Genomic DNA, 15,748 nt, shown 5'->3' on the forward strand with positions numbered 1-15,748 from the left:
GCTGTCCTGTATGGTTGGGTTGTGGTAGTAGCTGTCCTGTATGGTGAGTTGTGGTACTAGCTGTCCTGTATGGTGGGTTGTGGTACTAGCTGTCCTGCATGGTGGGTTGTAGTGCTAGCTGTCCTGTATGGTGGGTTGTGGTAGGAGCTGTTCTGTATGGTGGGTTGTGGTAGTAGCTCTCCTGTATGGTGGGTTGTGGTAGTAGCTGTCCTGTATGGTGGGTTGTGGTAGTAGCTGTCCTGTATGGTGGGTTGTGGTAGTAGCTCTCCTGTATGGTGGGTTGTGGTAGGAGCTGTCCTGTATGGTGGGTTGTGGTACTAGCTGTCCTGAATGGTGGGTTGTGGTAGTAGCTGTCCTGTATGGTGGGTTGTGGTAGTAGCTGTCCTTTATGGTGGGTTGTGGTAGTAGCTGTCCTTTATGGTGGGTTGTGGTAGTAGCTGTCCTGTATGGTGGGTTGTGGTAGGAGCTGTTCTGTATGGTGGGTTGTGGTAGGAGCTGTCCTGTATGGTGGGTTGTAGTAGGAGCTGCCGTGTATGGTGTGTTGTGGTAGGAGCTGTCCTGTATGGTGGGTTGTGGTACTAGCTGTCCTGTACGGTGGGTTGTAGTAGTAGCTGTTCTGTATGGTGGGTTGTGGTAGTAGCTGTCCTGTATGGTGGGTTGTGGTAGCAGCTGTCCTGTATGGTGGATTGTGTTACTAGCTGTCCTGTATGGTGGGTTGTGGTACTAGCTGTCCTGTATGGTGGGTTGTGGTAGTAGCTGTCCTGTATGGTGGGTTGTGGTAGGAACTGTCCTGTATGGTGGGTTGTGGTAGGAGTATCTGTCCTGTATGGTGGGTTGTAGTACTAGCTGTCCTGTATAGTGGGTTGTGGTAGGAGCTGTCCTCTATGGTCGGTTGTGGTACTAGCTGTCCTGTAAGGTGAGTTGTAGTAGTAGCTGTTCGTATGGTGGGTTGTGGTACTAGCTGTCCTGTATGGTGGGTTGTGGTAGGAGCTGTCTTGTATGGTGGGTTGTGGTAGGAGCTGTCTTGTATGGTGGGTTGTCATTGGAGCTGTCGTGTATGGTGGGTTGTGGTAGGAGCTGTCCTGTATGGTGGGTTGTGGTAGTAGCTGTCCTGTATGGTGGATTGTAGTAGTATCTGTCCTGTATTTTGGGTTGTGGTAGGAGCTGTCTTGTATGGTGGGTTGTGGTAGGAGCTGTCGTGTATGGTGGGTTGTGGTAGGAGCTGTCCTGTATGGTGGGTTGTGGTAGTAGCTGTCCTGTATGGTGGGTTGTGGTACTAGCTGTCCTGTATGGTGGGTTGTGGTAGTAGCTGTCCTGTATGGTGGGTTGTGGTACTAGCTGTCCTGCATGGTGGGTTGTAGTACTAGCTGTCCTGTATGGTGGGTTGTGGTAGGAGCTGTTCTGTATGGTGGGTTGTGGTAGTAGCTCTCCTGTATGGTGGGTTGTGGTAGTAGCTGTCCTGTATGGTGGGTTGTGGTAGTAGCTGTCCTGTATGGTGGGTTGTGGTAGTAGCTGTCCTGTATGGTGGGTTGTGGTAGTAGCTGTCCTGTATGGTGGGATGTGGTAGTAGCTGTCCTGTATGGTGAGTTGTGGTAGTAGCTGTCCTGTATGGTGGGTTGTGGTAGTAGCTGTCCTGTATGGTGGGTTGTCGTAGTATCTGTCCTGTATGGTGGGTTGTAGTACTAGCTGTCCTGTATGGTGGGTTGTGGTAGGAGCTGTCCTCTATGGTGGGTTGTGGTACTAGCTGTCCTGTATGGTGAGTTGTAGTAGTAGCTGTTCGTATGGTGGGTTGTAGTACTAGCTGTCCTGTATGGTGGGTTGTGGTAGGAGCTGTCTTGTATGGTGGGTTGTGGTAGGAGCTGTCGTGTATGGTGGGTTGTGGTAGGAGCTGTCCTGTATGGTGGGTTGTGGTAGTAGCTGTCCTGTATGTTGAGTTGCTGTACTAGCTGTCCTGTATGGTGGGTTGTGGTACTAGCTGTCCTGTATGGTGGGTTGTGGTACTAGCTGTCCTGTATGGTGGGTTGTGGTAGTAGCTGTCCTGTATGGGGGGTTGTAGTAGTATCTGTCCGGTATGTTGGGTTGTGGTAGCAGCTGTCTTGTATGGTGGGTTGTGGTAGGAGCTGTCGTGTATGGTGGGTTGTGGTAGGAGCTGTCCTGTATGGTGGGTTGTGGTAGTAGCTGTCCTGTATGGTGAGTTGTGGTACTAGCTGTCCTGTATGGTGGGTTGTGGTACTAGCTGTCCTGCATGGTGGGTTGTAGTGCTAGCTGTCCTGTATGGTGGGTTGTGGTAGGAGCTGTTCTGTATGGTGGGTTGTGGTAGTAGCTCTCCTGTATGGTGGGTTGTGGTAGTAGCTGTCCTGTATGGTGGGTTGTGGTAGAAGCTGTCCTGTATGGTGGGTTGTGGTAGTAGCTCTCCTGTATGGTGGGTTGTGGTAGGAGCTGTCCTGTATGGTGGGTTGTGGTACTAGCTGTCCTGAATGGTGGGTTGTGGTAGTAGCTGTCCTGTATGGTGGGTTGTGGTAGTAGCTGTCCTTTATGGTGGGTTGTGGTAGTAGCTGTCCTGTATGGTGGGTTGTGGTAGTAGCTGTCCTGCATGGTGGGTTGTGGTAGTAGCTGTCCTTTATGGTGGGTTGTGATAGTAGCTGTCCTGTATGGTGGGTTGTGGTAGGAGCTGTTCTGTATGGTGGGTTGTGGTAGGAGCTGTCCTGTATGGTGGGTTGTAGTAGGAGCTGCCGTGTATGGTGTGTTGTGGTAGGAGCTGTCCTGTATGGTGGGTTGTGGTACTAGCTGTCCTGTACGGTGGGTTGTAGTAGTAGCTGTTCTGTATGGTGGGTTGTGGTAGTAGCTGTCCTGTATGGTGGGTTGTGGTAGCAGCTGTCCTGTATGGTGGATTGTGGTACTAGCTGTCCTGTATGGTGGGTTGTGGTACTAGCTGTCCTGTATGGTGGGTTGTGGTAGTAGCTGTCCTGTATGGTGGGTTGTGGTAGGAACTGTCCTGTATGGTGGGTTGTGGTAGGAGTATCTGTCCTGTATGGTGGGTTATAGTACTAGCTGTCCTGTATAGTGGGTTGTGGTAGGAGCTGTCCTCTATGGTCGGTTGTGGTACTAGCTGTCCTGTAAGGTGAGTTGTAGTAGTAGCTGTTCGTATGGTGGGTTGTAGTACTAGCTGTCCTGTATGGTGGGTTGTGGTAGGAGCTGTCTTGTATGGTGGGTTGTGGTAGGAGCTGTCTTGTATGGTGGGTTGTCATTGGAGCTGTCGTGTATGGTGGGTTGTGGTAGGAGCTGTCCTGTATGGTGGGTTGTGGTAGTAGCTGTCCTGTATGGTGGATTGTAGTAGTATCTGTCCTGTATTTTGGGTTGTGGTAGGAGCTGTCTTGTATGGTGGGTTGTGGTAGGAGCTGTCGTGTATGGTGGGTTGTGGTAGGAGCTGTCCTGTATGGTGGGTTGTGGTAGTAGCTGTCCTGTATGGTGGGTTGTGGTACTAGCTGTCCTGTTTGGTGGGTTGTGGTAGTAGCTGTCCTGTATGGTGGGTTGTGGTACAAGCTGTCCTGCATGGTGGGTTGTAGTACTAGCTGTCCTGTATGGTGGGTTGTGGTAGGAGCTGTTCTGTATGGTGGGTTGTGGTAGTAGCTCTCCTGTATGGTGGGTTGTGGTAGTAGCTGTCCTGTATGGTGGGTTGTGGTAGTAGCTGTCCTGTATGGTGGGTTGTGGTAGTAGCTGTCCTGTATGGTGGGTTGTGGTAGTAGCTGTCCTGTATGGTGGGATGTGGTAGTAGCTGTCCTGTATGGTGGGTTGTGGTAGTAGCTGTCCTGTATGGTGGGTTGTGGTAGGAACTGTCCTGTATGGTGGGTTGTGGTAGGAGTATCTGTCCTGTATGGTGGGTTGTAGTACTAGCTGTCCTGTATATTTGGGTTGTGGTAGGAGCTGTCCTCTATGGTCGGATGTGGTACTAGCTGTCCTGTAAGGTGAGTTGTAGTAGTAGCTGTTCGTATGGTGGGTTGTAGTACTAGCTGTCCTGTATGGTGGGTTGTGGTAGGAGCTGTCTTGTATGGTGGGTTGTGGTAGGAGCTGTCTTGTATGGTGGGTTGTCATTGGAGCTGTCGTGTATGGTGGGTTGTGGTAGGAGCTGTCCTGTATGGTGGGTTGTGGTAGTAGCTGTCCTGCATGGTGGATTGTAGTAGTATCTGTCCTGTATTTTGGGTTGTGGTAGGAGCTGTCTTGTATGGTGGGTTGTGGTAGGAGCTGTCGTGTATGGTGGGTTGTGGTAGGAGCTGTCCTGTATGGTGGGTTGTGGTAGTAGCTGTCCTGTATGGTGGGTTGTGGTACTAGCTGTCCTGTATGGTGGGTTGTGGTAGTAGCTGTCCTGTATGGTGGGTTGTGGTACTAGCTGTCCTGCATGGTGGGTTGTAGTACTAGCTGTCCTGTATGGTGGGTTGTGGTAGGAGCTGTTCTGTATGGTGGGTTGTGGTAGTAGCTCTCCTGTATGGTGGGTTGTGGTAGTAGCTGTCCTGTATGGTGGGTTGTGGTAGTAGCTGTCCTGTATGGTGGGTTGTGGTAGTAGCTGTCCTGTATGGTGGGTTGTGGTAGTAGCTGTCCTGTATGGTGGGATGTGGTAGTAGCTGTCCTGTATGGTGGGTTGTGGTAGTAGCTGTCCTGTATGGTGGGTTGTGGTAGTAGCTGTCCTGTATGGTGGGTTGTCGTAGTATCTGTCCTGTATGGTGGGTTGTGGTACTAGCTGTCCTGTATGGTGGGTTGTGGTACTAGCTGTCCTGTATGGTGGGTTGTGGTAGTAGCTGTCCTGTATGGTGGGTTGTAGTAGTATCTGTCCTGTATGTTGGGTTGTGGTAGCAGCTGTCTTGTATGGTGGGTTGTGGTAGGAGCTGTCGTGTATGGTGGGTTGTGGTAGGAGCTGTCCTGTATGGTGGGTTGTGGTAGTAGCTGTCCTGTATGGTGAGTTGTGGTACTAGCTGTCCTGTATGGTGGGTTGTGGTAGGAGCTGTTCTGTATGGTGGGTTGTGGTAGTAGCTCTCCTGTATGGTGGGTTGTGGTAGTAGCTGTCCTGTATGGTGGGTTGTGGTAGTAGCTGTCCTGTATGGTGGGTTGTGGTAGTAGCTGTCCTGTATGGTGGGTTGTGGTAGTAGCTGTCCTGTATGGTGGGATGTGGTAGTAGCTGTCCTGTATGGTGGGTTGTGGTAGTAGCTGTCCTGTATGGTGGGTTGTGGTAGTAGCTGTCCTGTATGGTGGGTTGTCGTAGTATCTGTCCTGTATGGTGGGTTGTGGTACTAGCTGTCCTGTATGGTGGGTTGTGGTACTAGCTGTCCTGTATGGTGGGTTGTGGTAGTAGCTGTCCTGTATGGTGGGTTGTAGTAGTATCTGTCCTGTATGTTGGGTTGTGGTAGCAGCTGTCTTGTATGGTGGGTTGTGGTAGGAGCTGTCGTGTATGGTGGGTTGTGGTAGGAGCTGTCCTGTATGGTGGGTTGTGGTAGTAGCTGTCCTGTATGGTGAGTTGTGGTACTAGCTGTCCTGTATGGTGGGTTGTGGTACTAGCTGTCTTGCATGGTGGGTTGTAGTACTAGCTGTCCTGTATGGTGGGTTGTGGTAGGAGCTGTTCTGTATGGTGGGTTGTGGTAGTAGCTCTCCTGTATGGTGGGTTGTGGTAGTAGCTGTCCTGTATGGTGGGTTGTGGTAGTAGCCGTCCTGTATGGTGGGTTGTGGTAGTAGCTGTCCCGTATGGTGGGTTGTGGTAGTAGCTGTCCTGTATGGTGGGTTGTAGTAGTATCTGTCCTGTATGGTGGGTTGTAGTACTAGCTGTCCTGTATGGTGGGTTGTGGTAGGAGCTGTCCTCTATGGTGGGTTGTGGTACTAGCTGTCCTGTATGGTGAGTTGTAGTAGTAGCTGTTCGTATGGTGGGTTGTATTACTAGCTGTCCTGTATGGTGGGTTGTGGTAGGAGCAGTCTTGTATGGTGGGTTGTGGTAGGAGCTGTCTTGTATGGTGGGTTGTCGTAGGAGCTGTCGTGTATGGTGGGTTGTGGTAGGAGCTGTCCTGTATGGTGGGTTGTGGTAGTAGCTGTCCTGTATGTTGGGTTGTAGTAGTATCTGTCCTGTATGTTGGGTTGTGCTAGGAGCTGTCTTGTATGGTGGGTTTTGGTAGTAGCTGTCCTGTATGGTGGGTTGTGGTAGTAGCTGTCCTGTATGGTGGGTTGTGGTAGTAGCTGTCCTGTATGGTGGGTTGTGGTAGTAGCTGTCCTGTATGGTGGGTTGTGGTAGTAGCTGTCTTGTATGGTGGGTTGTAGTAGTATCTGTCCTGTATGGTGGGTTGTGGTAGGAGCTGTCTTGTATGGTGGGTTGTGGTAGGAGCTGTCGTGTATGGTGGGTTGTGGTAGGAGCTGTCCTGTATAGTGGGTTGTGGTAGTAGCTGTCCTTTATGGTGAGTTGTGGTACTAGCTGTCCTGTATGGTGGGTTGTGGTACTAGCTGTCCTGTATGGTGGGTTGTGGTACTAGCTGTCCTGTATGGTGGGTTGTGGTAGGAGCTGTTGTGTATGGTGAGTTGTGGTAGTAGCTGTCCTGTATGGTGAGTTGTGGTACTAGCTGTCCTGTATGGTGCGTTGTGGTACTAGCTGTCCTGCATGGTGGGTTGTGGTAGTAGCTGTCCTGTATGGTGGGTTGTGGTACTAGCTGTCCTGTATGGTGGGTTGTGGTACTAGCTGTCCTGTATGGTGGGTTGTGGTCGTAGCTGTCCTGTATGGTGGGTTGTGGTAGGAGCTGTTGTGTATGGTGAGTTGTGGTAGTAGCTGTCCTGTATGGTGAGTTGTGGTACTAGCTGTCCTGTATGGTGGGTTGTGGTACTAGCTGTCCTGCATGGTGGGTTGTGGTAGTAGCTGTCCTGTATGGTGGGTTGTGGTACTAGCTGTCCTGTATGGTGGGTTGTGGTACTAGCTGTCCTGTATTGTGGGTTGTGGTAGTAGCTGTCCTGTATTGTGGGTTGTGGTAGGAGCTGTTGTGTATGGTGAGTTGTGGTAGTAGCTGTCCTGTATGGTGGGTTGTAGTAGTAGCTGTCCTGTATGGTGGGTTGTGGTAGGAGCTGTTCTGTATGGTGGGTTGTGGTAGAAGCTGTCCTATACGGTGGGTTATGGAAGGAGTTGAAGGTTACAGTGTTAGAGTGAGTATGTCAGAATTGCTATAGTGTGCTATACCTCAGAGTTGAAGGTATCTGGCAGACATTACAGGGTTAGAGTTAGAGTGAGTATTGTGGGTGGTGGTAGGAAGCTGTTCTGTACCTCAGAGTTGAAGCGTATCTGGCAGACGTTACAAGAGATGATGGGCCTCTTGGTTTTCACCAGTGGAACGCCAAAGGTATGGTTGATCACCGCCTTCTGCACTGGGTCCATCTGAGAGAAATTAAGAGGGACGGAGGAAGAGGAAGAGGGAGAGGGAGAGGGAGAGGGAGAGGGAGAGGGAGAGGGAGAGGGAGAGGGAGAGAGAGATTATGTATAGGCTACTGTACATCCCTGTCTAGTCCAGTATCTAGCCCAGTGACTAGTACAGTATCTAGTCCAGTATCTAGCCCAGTGTCTAGTCCAGTATCTAGCCCAGTGTCTAGTCCTGTGTCTAGTCCAGTATCTAGCCCAGTGACTAGTACAGTATCTAGTCCAGTGTCTAGCCCAGTTTCTAGTCCTGAGTAGTACTCCAGGCCAGTGTTAGAGCAGTGTTCACCTGACCCTAACCTAACACTGTTCGCCTGGCCCTGTTCACCTGACCCTACCATGACCCTGTTAACCTAACCCTACCATGACCTTGTTAACCTAACCCTGTTAACTTGACCCTGTTAACCTAACCCTGTTCACCTGACCCTGTTCACCTGACCCTGTTAACCTAACCCTGTTAACTTGACCCTTTTAACCTAACCCTGTTAACTTGACCCTGTTAACCTAACCCTGTTCACCTGACTCGGTTAACCTGACCCTGTTAACCTGACCCTGTTAACCTGACCCTGTTAACCTGACCCTACCATGACCCTGTTAACCTAACCCTGTTCACCTGACTCTGTTAACCTGACCCTGTTAACCTAACCCTACCATGACCCTGTTAACCTAACCCTGTTAACTTGACCCTGTTACCCTAACCCTGTTCACCTGACCCTGTTCACCTGACCCTGTTAACCTAACCCTACCATGACCCTGTTAACTTGACCCTGTTAACTTGACCCTGTTAACCTAACCCTGTATAGCCTAACCCTGTTAACCTGACCCTGTTAACCTAACCCTACCCTGACCTTATTAACTTAACTCTGTTAACCTGACCCTAACCCTGTTAACCTAACCCTATCCTAACTAATCCTGTTAACCTAACCTGTAACACCATTAACCTCAAGTTCAACAGTTGTATAGGTCTGTGTGTCTCTCTGTGTGTGTGTGTGTATGTGTGTGTCTGTGTGTGTTTGTGTGTGTGCAGCAGCCAAGCAGACCTAAGCATTATTTAACAACTGTTAAAGTACCATAGCTGTCATTACACTCTATGTCAAGCCTGAAAGACTCCATACAGCTCTGAGACACCAAAAAGCTCTGAAAGACTCCAGAAAGTCATAAAAGACTCCAAAAGCCCTAAAAGACTCCAAAAGCCCTAAAAGACTCCAAAAGCCCTGAAAGTCTCCATACTGCCCTGAAAGACTCCAAAAAGCCCTAAAAGACTCCAAAAGCCCTGAAAGTCTCCATACTGCCCTGAAAGACTCCAAAAAGCCCTAAAAGACTCAAAAAGCTCTGAAAGCCTCAAAAAAGCAGTTGATTCAGCAGGCTACTGGCATTACAAACCTAGCTGAAACACTACTGTAGCTCTGTTGCCATAACTTTTATAGATAACTGTGTGACACATTATGTAAACAGAAAATGCGCTCCAAGAATGACGGATTCCATACAAATCATCTTGGTTCCTGGACCCTGTCCACACATTTCAAGGCTGCGTTGAGACAATGACTTAATAGTGACCCAAACCCTGCTCAGATAATCCCTACCACTGTGTTGCTGAGTAATAGTGTTGCTGCAAATGTACATTGTCCCAGGGGTGTTGGCAGTCATAATGTAAGTAACCTATTGTATGTCCCTCTAGCTCCACTGAATGCCTCTGTCAGCTATTGCCAGCAGTAATCGTGTGCCTCTGAACCTGAGTTATACTGTTAGCCCTAGTATGAAGCCCACTGTGTGAAGTTTACCCTGCAGCTCAAACATAAATATCAGCTCAAACATAAAAATCACTGTCATGTCTACCTCTGATAAGCCTGATAAGAAATAAGGTTCATGAAATCGATAACTGATAAGAAACAAGGTTCATGAAATCGATAACTTGCCAGTAAGAGATAATATTCATATACTGACTAACAGGTTCACCTTCCTCACCTAAAGTCCATTCTTGTGGGAAGTTGCTATAGACCACCAAGTGCTAACAGTCAGTATCTGGATAATACTGTATGTGTGAAATGCTTGATCATTTATGTGATATCAACAGAGAGGTATATTTTGTGGGTGATCTAAATATTGACTGGCTTTCATCAAGCTGCCCACTCAAGAAAAAGCTTCAAACTGTAACCAGTGCAGGCAACCTACCAGGGTATCTACAAATGTATTGATCACATCTTTACAAACCCGGCTAAAACATCATAAATTACATTTTGGGCAAAAAGGCAAACTCGGCTCCATCAATCATTGAATCAAATGGCTCATTCATCATTAATTAATGATATATATTTTTTAAACTTAGGCATGACATGACAACCATGACAGCAACAAATTATGAACCTGTACATCCATATATAACTGACCGAATTATGAAAGGCAAGCATTGTAAATTTGAATTACGTAAAGTGAGTGTGGAAAAGGTAAATTTTTCTGTTATTGTCTATTAACAATAACAAGCTATCTGGGTCTTGACAACCAGTCACCCTGTTACCAACCCTTAGTAAACTTTTGAAAAAAAAGTTTGACCAGATACAATGGTATTTCACAGTAAACTATTTAACAACAGACTTTCAGCACACTTATAGGGAAGGGCATTCAACATTTACGGAACTTACAGAAATGACTGATGATTTGCTGAGATACAGGTGTGGTAGGAACTGTCCTGTATGGTGGGTTGTGGTAGGAGCTGTCCTGACTAGTACAGTATTATTTATAATAATACGATTGTAGGAGCTGTTTCTGAAGCTTTTAACATTATCAATCATAATCTGTGTCTTTACATCCCATGTTATATTGTGGATTGAGAGTTACCTGTCTAACAGAACACAGAGGGTGTTCTTTAATGGAAGCCTCACCAACATAATAATCCAGGTAAAGTCAGGCATTCCCCAGGGTAGCTAGGTAGGCCCCTTACTTCTTAAAATCTTTACTAATGACCTACCACTGGCACTGAATAAAGCCTGTGTGTCTATGTATGCTGATGACTCAACACTATACACATCAGCTATTACAGCAAGTGAAATCACTGCAGCACTTAACAAAGAGCTGCAAGTCAGTTTCAGAATGGGTGGCAAGAAATAAGATGGTCCTAAATATTACAAAATCTTAAAGCATTGTATTTGGGACAAATCATTTCACTAAACCCTAAACCTCAACTAAATCTTGAAATTAATAATTTGTGGTGACTAAACTGCTTGGTGTAACCCTGGATTGTAGACTGTCAATGGTCAAAACATATTGTTACAACTGTAGCTAAGATGGGGAGAAGTCTGTCCATAATAAAGCGTTACCCTGCTTTCTTGACAACACTATCAACAAGGCAAGTACTACAGGCCCTAGTTTTGTCACACCTGGGCTACTGTCAAGTCATATGGTCGGGTGTCACAGAGAGGGACATATGCAAATTACAATTGGCACAGAACAGAGCAGCACTGCTGGACCTTAGATATACACAGAGAGCCAGCATTGATAATATGCATGTCAATCTCTCCTGGATAATGGTGGAGGAGAGATTGACTGCATCACTGCTTGACATGTTGAAATCACAGAGCTGTCTGTTTAAGCGACTAGCGCACAGCTCAGACACCCATACATACCCCACAAGACATGCCAACAGAGGTCTCTTCACAGTCCCCAAGTCCAGAACAGACTACGGAAAACACACAGTACTACATAGAGCCATGACTACATGGAACTATATTCCACATCAGGTTAATCAGCAAACGGTAAAATCTGATTTTAAAAAACAGATAAAACTACACCTTAAGTAACAGTGTGGAGTGTGAAGAGACACGCACACACACACACACACACACACACACACACACACACACACACACACACACACACACACACACACACACACACACACACACACACACACACACACACACACACACACACAGGCACTTACACCTGCATTCGAAAACACATGCTAACACACACTGTACACAAACATACATTTTAATATTGTTATTTTTCTGTATTATTGATTTTATATTGTAGATATGTTATGGTAGAATAGTGTGTAATAATGTGTTGAATTGTAGATATGTTGTGGTAGTGTGTAATAATGTGTTATATTGTAGATATGTTATGGTAGTGTGTAATAATGTGTTATATTGTAGATATTGTAATAATGTGTTATATTGTACATATGTTATGGTAGAGTAGTGTGTAATAATGTGTTATATTGTAGATATTGTAATAATGTGTTATATTGTAGATATGTTGTGGTAGAGTAGTGGGTAATAATGTGTTGTAGATATGTAGTGGTAGAGTAGTGTGTAATAATGTGTTATATTATAGATATGTAGTGGTAGAGTAGTGTGTAATAATGTGTTGTAGATATGTTGTGGTAGAGTAATGTGTAATAATGTATTGTATTGTAGATATGTAGTGGTAGAGTAGTGTGTAATAATGTCTTATATTGTAGATATGTTGTGGTAGAGTAGTGTGTAATAATGTGTTATATTGTTGATATGTTGTGGTAGAGTAGTGTGTAATAATGTGTTGTGTTGTAGATATGGTAGAGTAGTGTGTAATAATGTATTATATTGTAGATATGTTATGGTAGAGTAGTGTGTAATAATGTGTTATATTGTAGATATGTTATGGTAGTGTAGTGTGTAATAGTGTATTGTATTGTAGATATGTAGTGGTAGAGTAGTGTGTAATAATGTGTTACATTGTAGATATGTTATGGTAGAGGAGTGTGTAGTAATGTATTGTATTGTAGATATGTTGTGGTAGAGTAGTGTGTAATAATGTGTTATATTGTAGATATGTTATGGTAGAGTAGTGTGTAATAATGTGTTATATTGTAGATATGGTAGAGTAGTGATGTAATAATGTGTTATATTGTAGATATGTTGTGGTAGAGTAGTGTGTAATAATGTGTTGTATTGTAGATATGGTAGAGTAGTGTGTAATAATGTGTTGTATTGTAGATATGTAGTGGTAGAGTAGTGTGTAATAATGTGTTATATTGTTGATATGTTGTGGTAGAGTAGTGTGTAATAATGTATTGTATTGTAGATATGTAGTGGTAGAGTAGTGTGTAATAATGTGTTATATTGTAGATATGTTATGGTAGAGTAGTGTGTAATAATGTGTTATATTGTAGATATGTAGTAGTAGAGTAGTGTGTAATAATGTATTATATTGTAGATATGTAGTAGTAGAGTAGTGTGTAATAATGTGTTATATTGTAGATATGTTGTGGTACAGTAGTGTGTAATAATGTGTTATATTGCAGATATGTTATGGTAGAGTAGTGTGTAATAATGTGTTATATTGTAGATATGTAGTAGTAGAGTAGTGTGTAATAATGTGTTATATTGTAGATATGTAGTAGTAGAGTAGTGTGTAATAATGTGTTGTAGATATGTTGTGGTAGAGTAGTGTGTAATAATGTGTTATATTGTATATATGTTGTGGTACAGTAGTGTGTAATAATGTGTTGTATTGTAGATATGGTAGTGTAGTGTGTAATAATGTGTTATATTGTAGATATGTTATGGTAGTGTAGTGTGTAATAATGTATTGTATTGTAGATATGTAGCGGTAGAGTAGTGTGTAATAATGTGTTACATTGTAGATATGTTATGGTAGAGGATTGTGTAGTAATGTATTGTATTTTAGATATGTTGTGGTAGAGTAGTGTGTAATAATGTGTTATATTGTAGATATGTTATGGTAGAGTAGTGTGTAATAATGTGTTATATTGTAGATATGTTATGGTAGTGTAGTGTGTAATAATGTATTGTAGATATGTTAAGGTAGAGTAGTGTGTAATAATGTGTTATATTGTAGATATGTTGTGGTAGAGTAGTGTGTAATAATGTGTTATATTGTAGATATGTTATGGTAGTGTAGTGTGTAATAATGTATTGTATTGTAGATATGTAGTGGTAGAGTAGTGTGTAATAATGTGTTACATTGTAGATATGTTATGGTAGAGGAGTGTCTAGTAATGTATTATATTGTAGATATGTAGTGGTAGAGTAGTGTGTAATAATGTGTTGTAGATATGTAGTGGTAGAGTAGTGTGTAATAATGTGTTATATTGTAGATATGTTATGGTAGAGTAGTGTGTAATAATGTGTTATATTGTAGATATGTTATGGTAGAGTAGTGTGTAATCATGTGTTATATTGTAGATATGTTATGGTAGTGTAGTGTGTAATAATGTATTGTAGATATGTTATGGTAGAGTAGTGTGTAATAATGTGTTATATTGTAGATATGTTGTGGTAGAGTAGTGTGTAATAATGTGTTATATTGTAGATATGTTATGGTAGTGTAGTGTGTAATAATGTATTGTATTGTAGATATGTAGTGGTAGAGTAGTGTGTAATAATGTGTTACATTTTAGATATGTTATGGTAGAGGAGTGTCTAGTAATGTATTATATTGTAGATATGTAGTGGTTTAGTAGTGTGTAATAATGTGTTGTAGATATGTAGTGGTAGAGTAGTGTGTAATAATGTGTTATATTGTAGATATGTTATGGTAGAGTGGTGTGTAATAATGTGTTATATTGTAGATATGTTATGGTAGAGTAGTGTGTAATAATGTATTGTATTGTAGATATGTTGTGGTAGAGTAGTGTGTAATAATGTGTTATATTGTAGATATGTAGTGGTAGAGTAGTGTGTAATAATGTGTTGTAGATATGTAGTGGTAGAGTTGTGTGTAATAATGTGTTGTAGATATGTAGTGGTAGAGTAGTGTGTAATAATGTGTTATATTGTAGATATGTAGTGGTAGAGTAGTGTGTAATAATGTGTTGTAGATATGTAGTGGTAGAGTAGTGTGTAATAATGTATTATATTGTAGATATGTTGTGGTAGAGTAGTGTGTAATAATGTGTTGTTTTGTAGATATGTAGTGGTAGAGTATTGTGTAATAATGTATTGTATTGTAGATATGTTGTGGTAGAGTAGTGTGTAATAATGTGTTGTATTGTAGATATGTTGTGGTAGAGTAGTGTGTAATAATGTGTTATATTGTAGATATGTTATGGTAGTGTAGTGTGTAATAATGTAATGTATTGTAGATATGTAGTGGTAGAGTAGTGTGTAATAATGTGTTATATTGTAGATATGTAGTAGTAGAGTAGTGTGTAATAATGTGTTATATTGTAGATATGTTGTGGTAGAGTAGTGTGTAATAATGTGTTATATTGTAGATATGTTATGGTAGTGTAGTGTGTAATAATGTATTGTATTGTAGATATATAGTGGTAGAGTAGTGTGTAATAATGTGTTACATTGTAGATATATTATGGTAGAGGAGTGTGTAATAATGTATTATATTGTAGATATGTTGTGGTAGAGTAGTGTGTAATAATGTGTTATATTGTAGATATGTTATGGTAGTGTAGTGTGTAATAATGTAATGTATTGTAGATATGTAGTGGTAGAGTAGTGTGTAATAATGTGTTGTAGATATGTAGTGGTAGAGTAGTGTGTAATAATGTATTATATTGTAGATATGTTGTGGTAGAGTAGTGTGTAATAATGTGTTGTATTGTAGATATGTAGTGGTAGAGTATTGTGTAATAATGTATTGTATTGTAGATATGTTGTGGTAGAGTAGTGTGTAATAATGTGTTTTATTGTAGATATGTTGTGGTAGAGTAGTGTGTAATAATGTGTTGTATTGTAGATATGTTGTGGTAGAGTAGTGTGTAATAATGTGTTATATTGTAGATATGTTATTGTAGAGTAGTGTGCAATAATGTGTTATATTGTAGATATGTAGTAGTAGATTAGTGTGTAATAATGTGTTGTAGATATGTTGTGGTAGAGTAGTGTGTAATAATGTGTTATATTGTAGATATGTAGTGGTAGAGTAGTGTGTAATAATGTGTTATATTGTAGATATGTAGTAGTAGAGTAGTGTGTAATAATGTGTTATATTGTAGATATGTTGTGGTACAATAGTGTGTAATAATGTGTTATATTGTAGATATGTTATGGTAGAGTAGTGTGTAATAATGTGTTAAATTGTAGATATGTAGTAGTAGAGTAGTGTGTAATAATGTGTTATATTGTAGATATGTAGTAGTAGAGTAGTGTGTAATAATGTGTTGTAGATATGTTGTGGTAGAGTAGTGTGTAATAATGTGTTATATTGTATATATGTTGTGGTACAGTAGTGTGTAATAATGTGTTGTATTGTAGATATGGTAGAGTGGTGTGTAATAATGTGTTATATTGTAGATATGTTGTGGTAGAGTAGTGTGTAATAATGTGTTGTATTGAAGATATGGTAGAGTAGTGTGTAATAATG

General features: G+C 42.6%; 1 protein-coding gene across 2 annotated transcripts in view; it reads right to left on the minus strand.

Moving 5' to 3' along the window:
- LOC106592553 (zinc finger protein 385A) overlaps window positions 1–15,748 on the minus strand; it is a 462,236-nt gene that overhangs the window by 52,305 nt on the left and 394,183 nt on the right. For both annotated transcript variants that reach the window (XM_045696335.2, XM_045696336.2), the window contains one exon: window positions 7,280–7,390. In XM_045696335.2, coding sequence (XP_045552291.1) covers window positions 7,280–7,390 — 111 coding nt within the window. The remainder of the gene's footprint in view (window positions 1–7,279; window positions 7,391–15,748) is intronic.

This window comes from Salmo salar, chromosome 15 (assembly GCF_965601325.2).
Source record: "Salmo salar chromosome 15, fSalSal1, whole genome shotgun sequence".
NCBI lineage: Eukaryota > Metazoa > Chordata > Actinopteri > Salmoniformes > Salmonidae > Salmo > Salmo salar.